The 15,013-nt window shown below is 37.2% G+C and overlaps 1 protein-coding gene across 1 annotated transcript; it reads right to left on the reverse strand.

The window, feature by feature from the left end:
* Nucleotides 1–1,955: 1,955 nt before the first annotated feature.
* tomm40 (translocase of outer mitochondrial membrane 40 homolog (yeast)) lies at nt 1,956–12,652 on the reverse strand. The gene is made up of 9 exons (XM_084727131.1): nt 12,506–12,652; nt 10,074–10,309; nt 8,174–8,334; nt 7,570–7,671; nt 7,371–7,476; nt 5,754–5,876; nt 5,460–5,536; nt 3,911–4,013; nt 1,956–2,461 (listed from the first exon to the last, which is right to left on the reverse strand). The coding sequence occupies exons 1-9, from the start codon at nt 12,643–12,645 to the stop codon at nt 2,322–2,324; spliced, it is 1,188 nt and encodes a 395-aa protein (XP_084583257.1). The 5' UTR covers nt 12,646–12,652; the 3' UTR covers nt 1,956–2,321.
* Between the last annotated feature and the right edge of the window lie 2,361 nt (nt 12,653–15,013).

The raw sequence follows: 15,013 nt of genomic DNA on the forward strand, positions 1-15,013 counted from the left end.
GGAGAGAGTATACATACATACATACATACATACATAGTGGAGAGAGCACACATACATACATACATACATACATAGTGGAGAGAGCATACATACATACATACATACATACATACATACATACATACATACATACATAGTGGAGAGAGCAGGCATACATACATACATACATACATACATACATAGTGAAGAGATCATACATACATACATACATACATACATACATACATACATACATACATACATAGTGGAGAGAGCATACATACATACATACATAGTGGAGAGAGCATGCATACATACATACATACATACATACATACATAGTGGAGAGAGCATACCTATGTATGTATGTATGTATGTATGTATGTATGTATGCCCCGTCATTCAAAGTGATATAATAACCATTAATGAGAGGATATATTTATGTCAAATTTTAAATAATGTGTTGGTGTTATGAATACCTATGCATACCCTCGTCAAATGAAGTGTTGCTTAAATTTGTTTTGTTGGTTTGTGGTTGTTTTCACGAGATAGTGATTTGTTGGAAAACTGTGGAAAGGGAAGTATGTTTAGGGAAGCAATAGTTATTCTCTTGTTTCAAGTCAGTGTATTTAACAGTCTTAGATTCTCAAAACACAAAATATAGACGTCTATATTACATTATCTGTCAAGTTTTACATTATCATTTTTTTTTAAAAAGACCCACCTGAAAATGTAATAAATCTCCAATAATGTAATAAGGTATTACATTTTCGGTAAAAATGTTATTAAAATATCATTCAGAATATTTTATTACATTATTGGTCAAGTTATTACATTATTGGGTTTTATTACATTTTCGATTAAGTGCAAATTTGAGCACATTTTCAGGCGTTATTACATTTTCAGTAAATTATTACATTATTGGGTGCTACAAAGCTTTTTCGGTAAAAGCAGCTGCATTTTTCTGGGTTCATCAATACATGACTGTTTTCACTTGATTATATGTGGTCATTTACATGGTTTCTGCAGGTTTAAATACGTTAAACTTAAGACCATTATGAATGCAATTAAGACCTGTTTCAATTTCATACTCAAAAACCAGTACAATAACAGTTTGAATTGGTGGTTATTGGGTCAATGTTGGCTCAGTTTTGTAGTTGCAGTAGAAATCAATTTTTAACACCTGTCAATTTGTATTTAATACATTTTAATCCCTAAAATCCAGATTGTAGGACTTTATATGTTTTAATGACCTGCAGAAACTCTGAATTTAACCCATCGTTTGCATGATGTTAGTTTAATAATGAGCAGTCTTTAAGATTAAATCAAAGGGACAGGTTACCTGTAGTGCTATTTATCCATCTATATGTTTCAGTTTGAGGTGTCCACTTCTGGAGATATCGGCTGTAGACATTTCTGCCTTCTCCTCAACACAATGGAACAAAATGGCACTAGTCCTGTGGTGCTCAAAGCTCCAAAAAAACACATTTGAAGACCCAACAGTAGTAGTGTCTCTTTCCAGAAATCACGACCCAGTTGCTCAAAATAATCCACAGACCTTGTTGTGAGCCGTTTCAAGTTGGAACTACTTTTCCTACAGTAAACTCTACTGGAACTACTTTAAAGTCTACATGAAACTGCTCCCAACAAGGTCTGTGGATTATCTGGAGTAAACACGTCATGATCTTTGTAAAGAGACACTGGTATTGTGTGTTTTTGGTGTTTTGGGCGCAAGCAGAGTGACATTTAGTTCCATAATACTGGAGAGAAGGCAGACATTTCTATGGCTCCAATAACAATCTAGATGGATAAACAGAACTACAGCGCAGGGGAAAAATATGCATTTCAATTTTTGGGGTGAACTGTCCCTTTAAGCTTAACAATTGCAGTGCTGTTGTATGGTCACTTTAGACTGCATCATATCTTACAAATAATCAAGCTGTGTACACAGTCTTTTGAAAAGCAATAACAACATCCAGTTTTACAAAAAGTAATCACATTTATTTCAATCCATCATACATGATCACCATATATTATTTCTAACCACTTTGATTTTCACATCACATGTTCTCATGCATCACTGATGCCCTCTGACATACATCTCTCTAGCCTCTGGGTATATATCCAAATACACCATAAAGGAAAGACATTTGTGCTACAGAATGTAGGCATGGCTTGGCCAGTCCTGGCTCCTTGGTAGTTGTCTCTCTGTCTGCCCCAGAAATCACAGTCGAAAGAGAGTCTCTGAATCAAAATTTCTAAAACTTAGTCCAGGTTCCTGTGTGTCTCTGTGCCGGTCCAAGCTGTGGCCTGCGAGCTGACTCCAGGCAGCGCCCGCACCTCTAGCCGATGGTGACGCCGAAGCCACACTGGAACTTGTTCTTGCGGTGGTTGAGGAAAGCCCCTAAGGCCAGTGTGAGAGGCAGCGGCACCAGTTTCTTTTCGAGGGTCGCCCCAACCACCCAGTTACTGTCAACCGTCCCTGCAGAGACAAAAGGTGGATGAAATCCTTTTAAGAAGATAATCTATAGGCATTTTATACTGTTCAAATGAATAGTCACATAATTACAGGGGTGGAAGAAGTACTCAGATCTTTTACTTAAGAGGACAGTTCACCTCTGGAATGTAGTGCTGTTTATTTCTCTAGATTGTTTTGGTGTGAGTTGTAGAGTTTTGGAGATATCATCTGTCTTGTCTCAAATATAACTTGATAGATAATCCATAGACCTTGTTGTGAGCTGTTTCATGAAGGAACTACCGTCTTTCTACTACAAAGTAGTCCCAGTAGATTTTACTGTAGAAAGAAAGTAGTTCCTACATGAAACTGTGCACAACAAGGTTTGTGGAACCAGGTCATGGTTTCTGAGAAGAGACACTGGTGTGGTAAATATTTAAAAAGGATTTTTTGAGTGCCGTCTCGTTTCATTATTTTGGAGAGAAGGCAGACATTTCTACGATAGATTTCTCCAAAACTCTAACTCACACCCAAATACTCTACATGGATGAATAGCAGTACAGGTAAGAGAAAATATATGCATTTTTGATTCTGTCCTTTAAGTGAAAATAGCAATATCATAGAATAGAAATACTTTAAGTACCACAAATAAAAGTACCCATTATGCAGAAAGGCTAATTTCAGAACCATATACTGTATGTAACCTTAATGATGCAACCAGTAAAAGTGGAGATATTTCTTACTTAATACACTGCTGGGTGACTTAATCTATGATAAATCATAATTTATTAGCTGGTTATTTTGTATTAATAACCAAATCTGAAAAGTAATTACTGGCTAAAGCTGTCAAATAAATGTAGCAGTAATAAATTAGTAAATAATGTAAAATGTGCACATTTCCCTCTAAAATGTTGTGGACTAAAAGCATAAAGTAGCATAACATGTAATTACTCAAGTAAAGTATAAGCATTGGGTGCAGTCAGAGCTTTAAGGGACAGTTCACCCCAAAATCAAAAATGCATGTTCTTCCTCTTACCTGTAGTGCAATTTATCCATCTAAATTGTTTTGGCGTGAGTTGCAGAGTTATGATAGAGAGATATCAGCAGTAGAGATGTCTGCCTTCTCTCCAATATAATGTTACAAGATAGCAGTTGGCTTGTGTTGCTCAATGCACCGAAAAAAAAAAACACTTTAAAATACAAATTTAAAGCCAGTGACTCTTTCCAGAAATCATGACCCAGTTACTGAAGATAAACCACAGACGTTGTTATGAGCAGATTCATGTGAGAACAAAAGTAGTTGTGGGAGATTCTGCTGCAGAAAGAAAGTATTTCCTGCTCATCTCTACAGCCGATAACTCAAAAACTCAGCAGCTCACACCAAAAAAAAAAGGTACTTGAGAAAATGTACTTAGTTACTTTCCACCACTGCTTAGTTAATGTGTCTATAGCTGTATTTATAATGTATTTAATTACCTTTAAAGAGCAAGTTAGCTTTGGAAAGGTCCAACTGGTAACCGAAGGATGTTGTGGTTTCTTGCATCCTTGTGCTGGCTTCAAATTCAACTCCTATCTGCAACTGTATTAGAAAACAGAAGTTTAAAGACAGGTTCACATTTTTTCAAGTCTTGTAATACAATTCTCACGTGTAAATCACATGGAAAAAAGAATTTTTTGTCGCTGTTATTTTTCTCCTGTCCATGTAAGAGAAAAGAGACAAAATCCTCAGGCTTCCTTTGGTGTAGAAATGTATTAAGTGTAGCTGAAGCTAATTTTGGTTAAGAATTTTTAATCCAATTTCAAAATAATGCAATTTAGGTTTTTGCACAGTTTCCAGCCATTGGGTTTTAACTGGGTGTGATTATGCTCTGTCAAAACCTCTCTGCTCCCATTCAGTCTGAGTCTGAGCCAACTATGAAGGCATTATAATGCTCCAGAGGCACTTCAGGAGAAGGCTGTCTGACGGCAAAGTTAAGTGATAAAAATGTTCCAAATATAGCATATGGTTATACTGATATGAACTTTTTTTGGTGGCATTACTTACCTTCTGTTCCAAAGCACTGGCATATTCTGTGTCACTCTTCTATCATAGTATTGTATGCATATTTCTTCCCTTCCTCACTGTAGACATGCAGTGAATTATTATAAAAGAGAATTAGGCTTCTTGTGCATCTTAGCCCACATGGTCTATGAATAACTTTGGCTATTGTGGGCAGTAAACAAGTATGATTTGTGCTCATGCATATGAAAGTATGTTCATGCACAACACAGTTATCTTCTCCAAGCTGCAGTTCACAAACACCCAACTTTGATATATGTATTTTCTCCTATCTTAAGCCAAATTTTCAGAGGCCAGTATGGACAGAAGGAACAATTACAGCAACTAAATCTTCAATGTACATATGAGCATGTGAGCATTGTTTTAAGACAAAAAATGCTACATTTGAGCAGTTTTGAGAGATGAACCATGACTAACACATCGACCAACACTGGAGCAGCACATGTGCAATTTTAACCAGTAATTTTAACCAATATTAACCAGTTAGAGCGTCCACACAGTCCGCTTGAGCAGCACGACTCACATGTGTCAGGTGCTGCTCTTGCCACACTTCATCTAGAAATTCAGAGGCTTGCCTATTTTTTCTGCATGATATCCACAGTTCTCAACAAAAATACACATTAGAAATGATCTGTTGACAGTCGTATTGATATTATATCAGCAACAAGACACCTCTCACTACAGTTTCATTGTCTACATCTGTGCAGTACGTTAGACATGGAAAAAAAATGGCAGTGTCTTTTTCTCCTGTCTCTGATTGTATTCAAAAAACAGCAGTTTTCTTCTGTTCAAACTCTTCTGCAAACTCTTTGGAGAAAGATAAAACTTTCATCAGCTGGCTCACGGCAGAAACGCAGTCTGTGTGGACACCACAGTGTGTGCGAGCCGCAGCAGTTCAGCAACGGTGCAGTCATGAACTGCTCCAGTGTTTAGTGTGAACAAGCTGTTTTTACTAATGTTAGGTACCTGATCATTGGCTTTGTGATAGTATGTAGCATGAGCTCCTGCTCCTCCCAAAGTCAGTGTAGCTACATAGTTGTCACCTGAGGAAGGAAAAAAAATAAATATCTATCACACATAACAAAAAAACAATGAGATTAATTAGGCATCACCTTTATCTAGATCCTGGTGATACTACAGAAAAATGCATTAAAGTAAACTGGTAACTAAATATCAAATTATGAAGTTAAAGCAAGATTGTAAAATATGTATTTAAGCATCATATTGTTCATGGTTTAATAAGCACAGAGTGGATTTTACCTGTGTACCTGCCCAAGAGGGAGGTGACAGTTCCTTCCTCCCCTGGTCTCCTGTGGTACACCAGCTCACCACCCAGAGCCAGTCCTGGTGTGATGGACTGGAGATAGTGGCCCACCACAATGCCTGAGGTGAAGCAATAACAGCTTATATTACATACACAGTACAGTTTTTCCCCTCTCTCCAACACTGTTTCTTGTTCCTGCATCAGCCTCTGTGTATTCCTCTCTCTCAGTTTTTCATATTCCTTCTTGCTGATGCAAATGGACGCTACATTTGTCACCATTTCTTTATTCTGATCCTCGCCCAGTACCGCAGGCATTAAACCTCAATATTTTCTTGTTACCAACAGAAATGTGAAAAATGTGAAAACAGCCAAGTACTGAACCAAATGTTGGAAATAAATGTCTGGCCAGATTCATAATATTGCTATGCCAAATTTCCTGATTTATTTTAGTTCTTGTGCAGCTTCTTTGGTTTGGACTACATTTAACATTTGACAACTTTGGCTTTTTTTTGGTTTGTAGAAAAAGGGTGAACATTTACCAAAGTTGGGTGTCAAAAAAATTCTCATTCTGATATCTTTACAGAAACTAAAATCAGCACCATTTCCCAAAACTTTCAAATTGTGCATTGTGTCATACTGCAGTGTAGAGCTGTCAAAAATAGCTAACTATTCAAACTGGTGATGGTGTGGTGGTACGTGGAAAGATCAGCAGTCTGTGAGATGACGGAGAGCTTGAGGGAGAAAGAGTTATGGTGCAGGTGCCTCCTCCTCCTCTCCGTCAGTGTCACTTGTGCTGCTGGTGTTTTGTTGGTCCAGTTTGCATGGGGACCCGCTGGAGGCAGCAACAACTTCAGCAGGAACTCACGCAGACTGACAAAACCCAGACAGCACAAGCCACAACAAACCAGACAAGAGTGAATTATTTATACACTAGGGCTGCAACTAACTATTACTTTCAATCAATTACTCGGTTGATTATTTTCTTAATAAATAATTAATAGTTGATTAATAGTTGTTCATTTTAAAATGTCAGAAAACTGTGAAAAATGTCAGTGTGTCCCAAAGGTGACGTCCTCAAATGTCTTCTTTTACTCACAAATGAGAGATATTCAGTGCACTGTTTCAGAGAAGCTGGCATCAGAAAATTTTGACCTTTTCTTAAAAAAAATCCTCTTTTTATATTATCAAAAAAGTTGAAGATTTATTTGAAAATCAATTAACTGTTACAGCTCTAATATATACTGTATATATTTGAATACTGATTTTTCAATTCGAATATCAATGCACTGAACAAAGCTACAAAGCATTCGGCACAGCTCTACTGTAGTAGCCTGGTTGATTTGCCAGTAACACGTGATACAGATTTGGGATATTTGAGAGAGATGCTTGTCTGTGTGAGCTGAACTGCACTACCTGCGGTTGTTTTTAGAAATGGCAACAGATGTTTTATCCTTGTGCAACCAGATTGTGTCCTGTACTTTCAACCTCTGCAGCACCAGTGCTATGTGCAAAACTGTCTAAGCACAGCCCTGTCTCTCTAAACAAACCCGTTTTTGAACTCGTCATTAGGAACACCAAATCTTCCACTATAATTTTACAAAAAATAATCATACCAGATCCAACAAGTACATCTGGATTTCCAAGCGTCACGGCAGAGGTGAAGTCTTCACCCCGATACTCCACGTCACACTGCCAATTCACAAACTTGTGCTGCTGAGTCTGCAACACACAAAAAGTAGAATAAAAACTCTGAGGCTGGAATAACCATGTCAGTGACATCTAACAGGTTGTTCAATCTACAAATCTACATACCTGGATGGCTATTTTGGAGCGCACAGCGGTCGTGAGCTGGTGGATGACCTGGGCATTCAGACTGCCAGTATTGTCCATGTCTCCAACCATGACTGGGAATGACTGAAGGAGGACAAAACACACTTTCATCAGCTTTCAGGTCATGTTGATAACACTTGAAACATTGCCATCTCTATCTCTAAAAGATTGCCGTGAGCAAGGACAGAAAGCTTTGGGCTTTACGGGCTTCTTGACAAACTGAAGTATGTTTTTCATGTTTGAATGCTGATGAAGACAAAACAGGTAATTAAAAATACTCTAGTTGAACTGACTATAACCAACAAAACTTTTTCTTCTGATGCAAATTTCCAAAGGAAAGATAACTGAACTTTCCAAAAAATGAAGTTCTAAATCTTAGATGAACACAATTAAATTATGAGTCAAAGCTTGTGACCAGTTAGCCATGCAGTCACAGCAAATTGATCATTTTTTCCAGTCATGGAAATAAGCAACTAAAAATAAAAACATGTCACACTTCCACCATGACCAAAAAGATTTACAACCCAAAGTTCAAAAAGTCAACATTTTAAAAGTTTTGTTGAAGTGATGTGAAAACGATCCTTACCTCTGCTGGTCCAGTCTGTTTACTGCCTACGTAGGTGGAACCAAATCGATAACCAGATTCGCCCAGTGTACTGAGGGTGATGGTATGGCTGACCTGGAAGTGGTTACTCAGGCCCTTGTTGACCACTAACCGCACCCCTTCCATCTGCAAAGGGAACACCTCTGAAACAGAAAGAGGGGGAAACAAAAAAGATCTATGTAACCCAACATCAGACAATTATTTAAGCCAATACCAATATGACAGTAATGAACAAACATGAAGATTAAACCAAGGATGGGCAGATCGATTCTGCAGAATCAATATTTCAGTACTCAAAAGCTACTCATTTAGTATCGATTCCTTTAAAAATATTGATAAAATAATCTAAATACAAAACATTGATGGCTGCATCACTTCCAAATGTTTTCAGGACTTTTGTATAATGTTTGAGCCAACACAAACAGCCTGGGACATGTGAACAGAGCATGCAGCCACACGCAGTCACACACTGCCACATCAAACTTATGAGAGAATGGCAGAAAGGAAACAGACTGTGTTGTGGGCGAGGGCTGGGCATCAAAAACTGATTCCAAATAAGAATCGACTCCAAAATTACAGTTCTAAAAGAATCATTAAGAAATTTTAACTTTGATTCTGCTTATTGATTCCTACAAAAACTTCACTCGGCCTACTTTCAAATCAAACGGTGTACTGCAAACACCTACTGTATATGAATCTGGCTGAGCGTCTATGCCTATAGGCAGAGCTCAGAGCATGCATGTCTTCCCGTCTCCTGATGTATTTGTCTCATTTAATTGTGGGACAAGCATTAATCCCAATTAATGTACTGTGCTGTTGCTTAGTTGGTTGACTAGCATGTAAACAGCACAAATTGTAAGTTCTGTAACAATCACATAAATTTAGCAAATGTTCTGCAACAGAATGCTTTACAAGGACAGGATACTGTCTGTTGTTACACTGACGTAGCCTCAGGAAACCCAAAAATAGTCAAGAAACCAGAAAAGACCACAGATGTTACAGTTAAGTAGCTAACATTAGAATACCTGTTTCACACAACTGTTCAGCTGCTGTGAGGAATTCTGGAGGACACTCAAAGAATCCAAAGTAAAAATCAAACCAAAATCAATAAGCAGAATCAGAATTGTTGAAATCCAAACAATACACAACTCTAGTTGTGATGGTACTTTTCACTTGTAGATGAAAATAGAGCAGGATGCAATATTAATCACTGACACAAGTAACCTTCTCACTCATCTAAAAACACAGCTTGAAAGTTAAAAGGACGTTGAACACATACAAAAAACTATTTAACTTTAGAACTGTCACATTTTATTTCTACAAAATATCGACTATGTTTTACACATATTAGTACAAACATTTTTATTTAATTGTACTCATAATTGTAATAAATTTGTTACAGTAATGGTCCATATGCGTCATGTGTTTTTCCAATCCTTTTTTGGGCTCCTTAAGCTGACAAATGACCATTATTTTGAAAAATCACATACCCATTTAAGAAATGATTAGTATCAATAAAATTTAGGGACGCACAATAGGACACATCACTGTAATCAACCAGTTAAGGTTTTCAAATCAAATATCATATCAGACTGAAAGCCGATACGACAGGTCGATAAGATGAAGCTTTAATTATGTGCACGTGATGTACGTAGGTAACAAAGCTGTTATCTGCAATGACTGCTTACTGTCAGTCCAACTGTCCATCCTAAGAGACACCATCATGATCATTATGACAAATGTATGGAGAACAAAGACAAACAGAAACCAGTAAAAAAAAAAAAAAAAAAAAAATCGGTATTATATCAAGTTTAAAAATGGTGGTATTGCCTATCCCTACAATAAACTACAATTCATCAAGTAATTCAACAGAGTTTCTAACCTTTACATTTGCGGTGGCACTCCTCATATGTGCCTGGGTTTGGGAGTTGAGCTTCTGAATCTGCTGCCTCCTGGCCAGATCCAGCTGTTGGAGGGACGGAAGACACTGAGGGCATAGTGAACCCTGGAGGGACCGACACCAACCCTGGGACCCCTTGACCGCCTCCAGCTGCAGCTGGGGCAGGACTGGGGGAGGCGGCAGCCAACACACTGCCCATACTCTGAGACTGTAACAGACTAAAGAAGAGACAGACAGTGGATGAATAATTTATTTAGCTTATTAATTATATCAATGTCTGAAAACACTAAAGGCATCATAGGCAACCATAAACGGGCTTCACCTCAATGAACATAAATTCAACCATTTACATAAGGGAACGCTGGGAAAGGAAGGCCAACATAATAAAAACAGAGGAAAGGAGACTTCAAGTAAGGGATACCCAGCCTACCTCCACTAACTCTACTGTTTTGGAGAAATTTCTGCTGGTTCTTTCTGACTCCCAATCTGGATCATAGCCATATGTTCAGGCTTTTTGGGGATGGAGTGGGTCATAAAGTCTCAAGGATTCTGGATCTGAAAAATCTCTCCTCTTGTACCTTTTTGGACCTTGGAAATATTCTTAATGGTTTCAGTAAAAACCATACATATCTTGTGAAGACTGTTCTGGCTGAAAGTAGGGCCAGGTTATATGGTTTACAAATATGTTGATAAAATACTTTTCTCTAAAATGACATACTATAAATTGGTAGTGCAAAACATGGGAATATGATGCCTTTCTTCAGAGGAGGGCTGGATGATATAGACAAAATCATATATTATCAATTTCTTTACCAAATACCTCGATGTTGACATTGCAACAATACTGTAGCAGGGTTTCTGCAGGTTTAAAAAAGTTAGATATAAAACTTTTTAAGACCTTTTTAGACAATAAAGAGCCATTTTACATCCACACTGGCAAAAAAAGTAGCGTTAACTAGTTCAATGTTGGTTTCGTTCTGTTGTTTTTTTTTCCTGTCAGAATCTTATGTAAGACACTGTAAAACATTTTAAGGCCAAAAATCCAGATTATTGGATTCTGATTTTTTTTAAGATTTCAATGACCAACAGAATTCTTGTCTAGGGATGACATGGTGCTTTATACAAAATACAAAATATCAACACAATAGGACTTTTGATAAATAACCATCAGAAACGTGGATATAATGACTAAGTGGGTAAAGGCAAATAAAAGAAGAGCTAAAACAGTCTTATAAAATCTGAAAATGGCATGACTTTACTGTAATGCAGCCTTTAAAACCAGGAAAAGACACCCCTTATGCCTTATCACAACGTGCACAATCAAAGACGATATCTAGTTCTCATATCATAATACTGATCTAATCAATATATTGCCCAGCCCACAGCCACAATAAAAAAACTAATTACAAAACATTGGCACCAGGGGAACCCTCCCATGATTGCTCTTCTTATCAAGATAATCAAATCTATTTGCTCAAAGGAGAAAATGACTTTCAATCTGGGACTACACGAGGCGAGGGGAGATAGATACTAGAAAAAAGGGCAGGTGTGCAACTAAGGATTACTTCCATTGTCAGTTCAGCTGTCGATTATTTTCTCGATTAAACGATTATTTATTTGAGCTATAAAATCTCAGAAAATATTCACATTATCTTTTTTAATCTTGACTTTTTAAATTGTGCTTCATGTTGTGTAATTTTGTCCTTTTTTAAAATCTAGACTTTGACTCTGTAATTAAGTTTTAATTAAATGGAAAATTTAATTTAAGAAGCTACAATCAGACAATTTTTAATTTTTACTTAAAAAACAAAATCCCCTGAAAAGATGAGCCAAAACTGTCAGTGCCATTTAACACAGACTGGCTTGCATGAATTGCAAGGCTTGATATAAACACATTAGTATTGTACTTAGCATAAAATTACCACCTCTTCTTTTCATTGTATGCACTTGGGCTCAGTTAGCTCCACAACCGTTAGCTCACTCATGCATTCAGCTACCATTAACTTGGCTAGCCACAGTGAGTGTCTGTCCTCCTGTCCTGGCAGTAACAGTACAGAAGGTTGGTTGACGCTAAGGCCCAGGTTAGTCAGACTCTCGACATATATGATAGTTAACAACACAACCTGGTAATTACAAGAAATATCAAACAGCAACTTGTGGTATGCTACAGAGGGCACATTGACCAGCAGCCGGCAAAACTATGCGCTAGCAGTGTTTAACCTGTGTGTGCTAATGTAAGCTAGCAGGGTTGGTTGGTTAGCTGGGTGGCTAGGTAGCCATGTGGAGTCGACCACGAGATCTGCTCATCTTTATGTAGAAAACACCGCCATTACGAATACGATAGGTGGAGAATTCACACAATTAACTACCAGTTTCTTATAAAAGCACAACAATATTATGGTTTAGCTACTCACGCTAAAGGCTTGGGTCCAGGGGGTAGTTCAACACCGGTAAAGTTCACGACAACGTCCGTGACCGTAGTTTGACAAGGGCCCGCCTGTTTCCCGTGACTCATCCGCGGATTGGCCGATGCGCATCTCATTTCATTCACCATTGGCTGAAATTACAGCTGGTCCCGCCCGCACCCGGTGACGCATGACGGGGTTCATTCGCTTAACATGCGTTTCATTCAATCTGCGACTGAATGACATTCCAAGGGTACACCTATTTTGGGGGTCGTAGCGTATTATACACGTAAATTACATACGTATTTCGTCACAAATGAATAAATATCCGTAAATAATCTACGTATACGGCTATATATAATATATAAATAAATTTAAGTATGCATGTGCATTTTTGTGAATATTTTAGGATGGGAATGTCATTTACTGTTTTTATTATGTTATTTGTACTTAACAAATAGTTTAATTCATAAAATGCAAAATTAAATTTCATGCAAATGAGAACTGTGAGATTTGCGGTTTCATACTGGGTCATGTCTCACCTCCAAGCAATGATATTAAGTTATTTGGATAATTTTGTGGAAAACCTGAACTGCTCCCAAACCCAGAAACATGAACCTAACTATATGTCAGGGTGGCATTCATTTCTCCTACTTTATTTATTTAGTATGTACACATTTATCTATGTTTTGTATTTAATGTAACTTTATTTTCTTTATTTTTAATGCTGTCCAATCCAATGTACGAATACATTTCCCTCATAAGATATACACATATAATTTGCTTTATATCTGTGAATGTAAATTGTTATGTTGTAATTCTTTTATACTACGAAAACAAGCACTAACAAAGCACTGCAGTGTATATATTGTGTGGCTCAATAAAACATATTTGAAACAAAAACAGGGTGGTTACAGGTCTAAATATGTTGTCAATCCACATTTACTTATCAAAAGCCTTACAAAGTAGTAAATAGTCTTAAATTCTGTTTGGGAAGATCTCAGATATGTATTTACTAAATACTGTAAGCATGGTCTAAAATTTACACCCAGGCACAAAATGCCTGTACATTTAATCACAGGCTAAATCAACAAGTGTTGAATTCAAATGCCAGTCATCCTGTTGTCTTTTGGGTTTCTGCTACTCGTGTTTGCAGCCTTTGTCTGCTGATTACCACCAGTTTTAATGTTAACATTTTTCACACTAATAAACTTAAATGGACAAATGTTCTTTAACCAGTTGTTATTTATGGACAATTCGGAAGAGTACACCTTCATCTTCACAATTGATGTTTAGTTTTCTTGAAAAATTGGCCTTAAATTTTAACAGTGGTATTAAAATGTCTCACATTTAACTTGTTGATATCACTGACACACACACATATATATCTTTTCTATAAATTTCAACAGCAGATACATGCAGACACCCTGAACAAGTGTTGATTTTACACTGACTAAAACATGCTGCGTGAGACTGGCTCAGTCTATAATTCTGATTCAATCACCATTTACAAAAACATCGACCATAAAGTGTACACAGATTATAAAGAAAAAAAACAAACAGGAGTTCATCATTTGGAGTTTAATTCGTTTGAGGCGCTGGCATTGACACACTTTACAAAAAATACTTTTCCATCCATCTTTTTTCTTCACAAAGAATCTGATCATCAAGTCATGAAGGTATTTCTGTCTCCTGAACACAGTGAGTGGGACAAAATGATACCTGGTTACAAACCCGCTGATAAAATGCTCTCATCATTTTCTGTCACATGTTAAGATTGAAGTGTTGCCTGCACTGAGGCTAAATAGTTGGGGGATCACCAAAAGGGCACTCCAGTCAGACACGGACAAACTTAAGCTAATGACACACACACAATGGTCCTTCCCCAGTGGATGCTTGGCAGTAATGTAATGCTCAGGCAAAAAAAACCAAAAAAAACCTACAAGTCTGGCTGGAAATTTCACAGTGTTATTTTGTGCTGAAGTCAAAAAGTAAAAGGCTGTAACACATTCAGACAACAAGAGCAGTTCTAACTGATCATATATATAATTTATTGCAAGAAAAATGCAAACAAGGGAAAAATGATAATCCTTTCACACTGTAACCGCTTTCAAAGGGGATTAACCAAGAGGAATTGTTTGAGTGCCATTTTACCTACAGTATAGAGTTGAGACAAGGGCCTGAGCAAAGTAGAGGTTTGATGTTAGACGAAGGCACTTTTAAGAGAAGGAGCACAGACACTGCATTCACAGACCAGTCAGACCATATCAACATAATATTAACCAAGGCCCCTCCCATCCTGTCATCTTAAATACTGATAACCTCAAGACCTGAGAAAATACTGCCTGGTGCTATGGCTTTAAAGAGAAAAAAGAAACTTCCTAATACTGGCTTGTTAATATTGAACTGTATCAGTGTCACTGACATCTTTAAATCTCTTATTTCTGCAATAAACACTGTAATAAAAAAAAAAAAAGTAACCGCCATTTATTTTCTTAGGCAGTTCTTTGTCTACTC

Source organism: Lutjanus erythropterus, chromosome 9, assembly GCF_056507025.1.
Source record: "Lutjanus erythropterus isolate fLutEry1 chromosome 9, fLutEry1.hap2, whole genome shotgun sequence".
NCBI classification, from domain to species: Eukaryota; Metazoa; Chordata; class Actinopteri; order Lutjaniformes; family Lutjanidae; genus Lutjanus; species Lutjanus erythropterus.

Coding starts and splice junctions, on each gene's coding strand:
- tomm40 (XM_084727131.1), bottom strand. CDS start 12,645: ATGGTGAATGAAATGAGATGCGCATCGGCCAATCCGCGGATGAGTCAC. Junction 10,310..12,505: donor CCTGGACCCAAGCCTTTAGC/GTGAGTAGCTAA, acceptor TCTCTTCTTTAG/TCTGTTACAGTCTCAGAGTA. Junction 7,477..7,569: donor GCTCCAAAATAGCCATCCAG/GTATGTAGATTT, acceptor TGTGTGTTGCAG/ACTCAGCAGCACAAGTTTGT.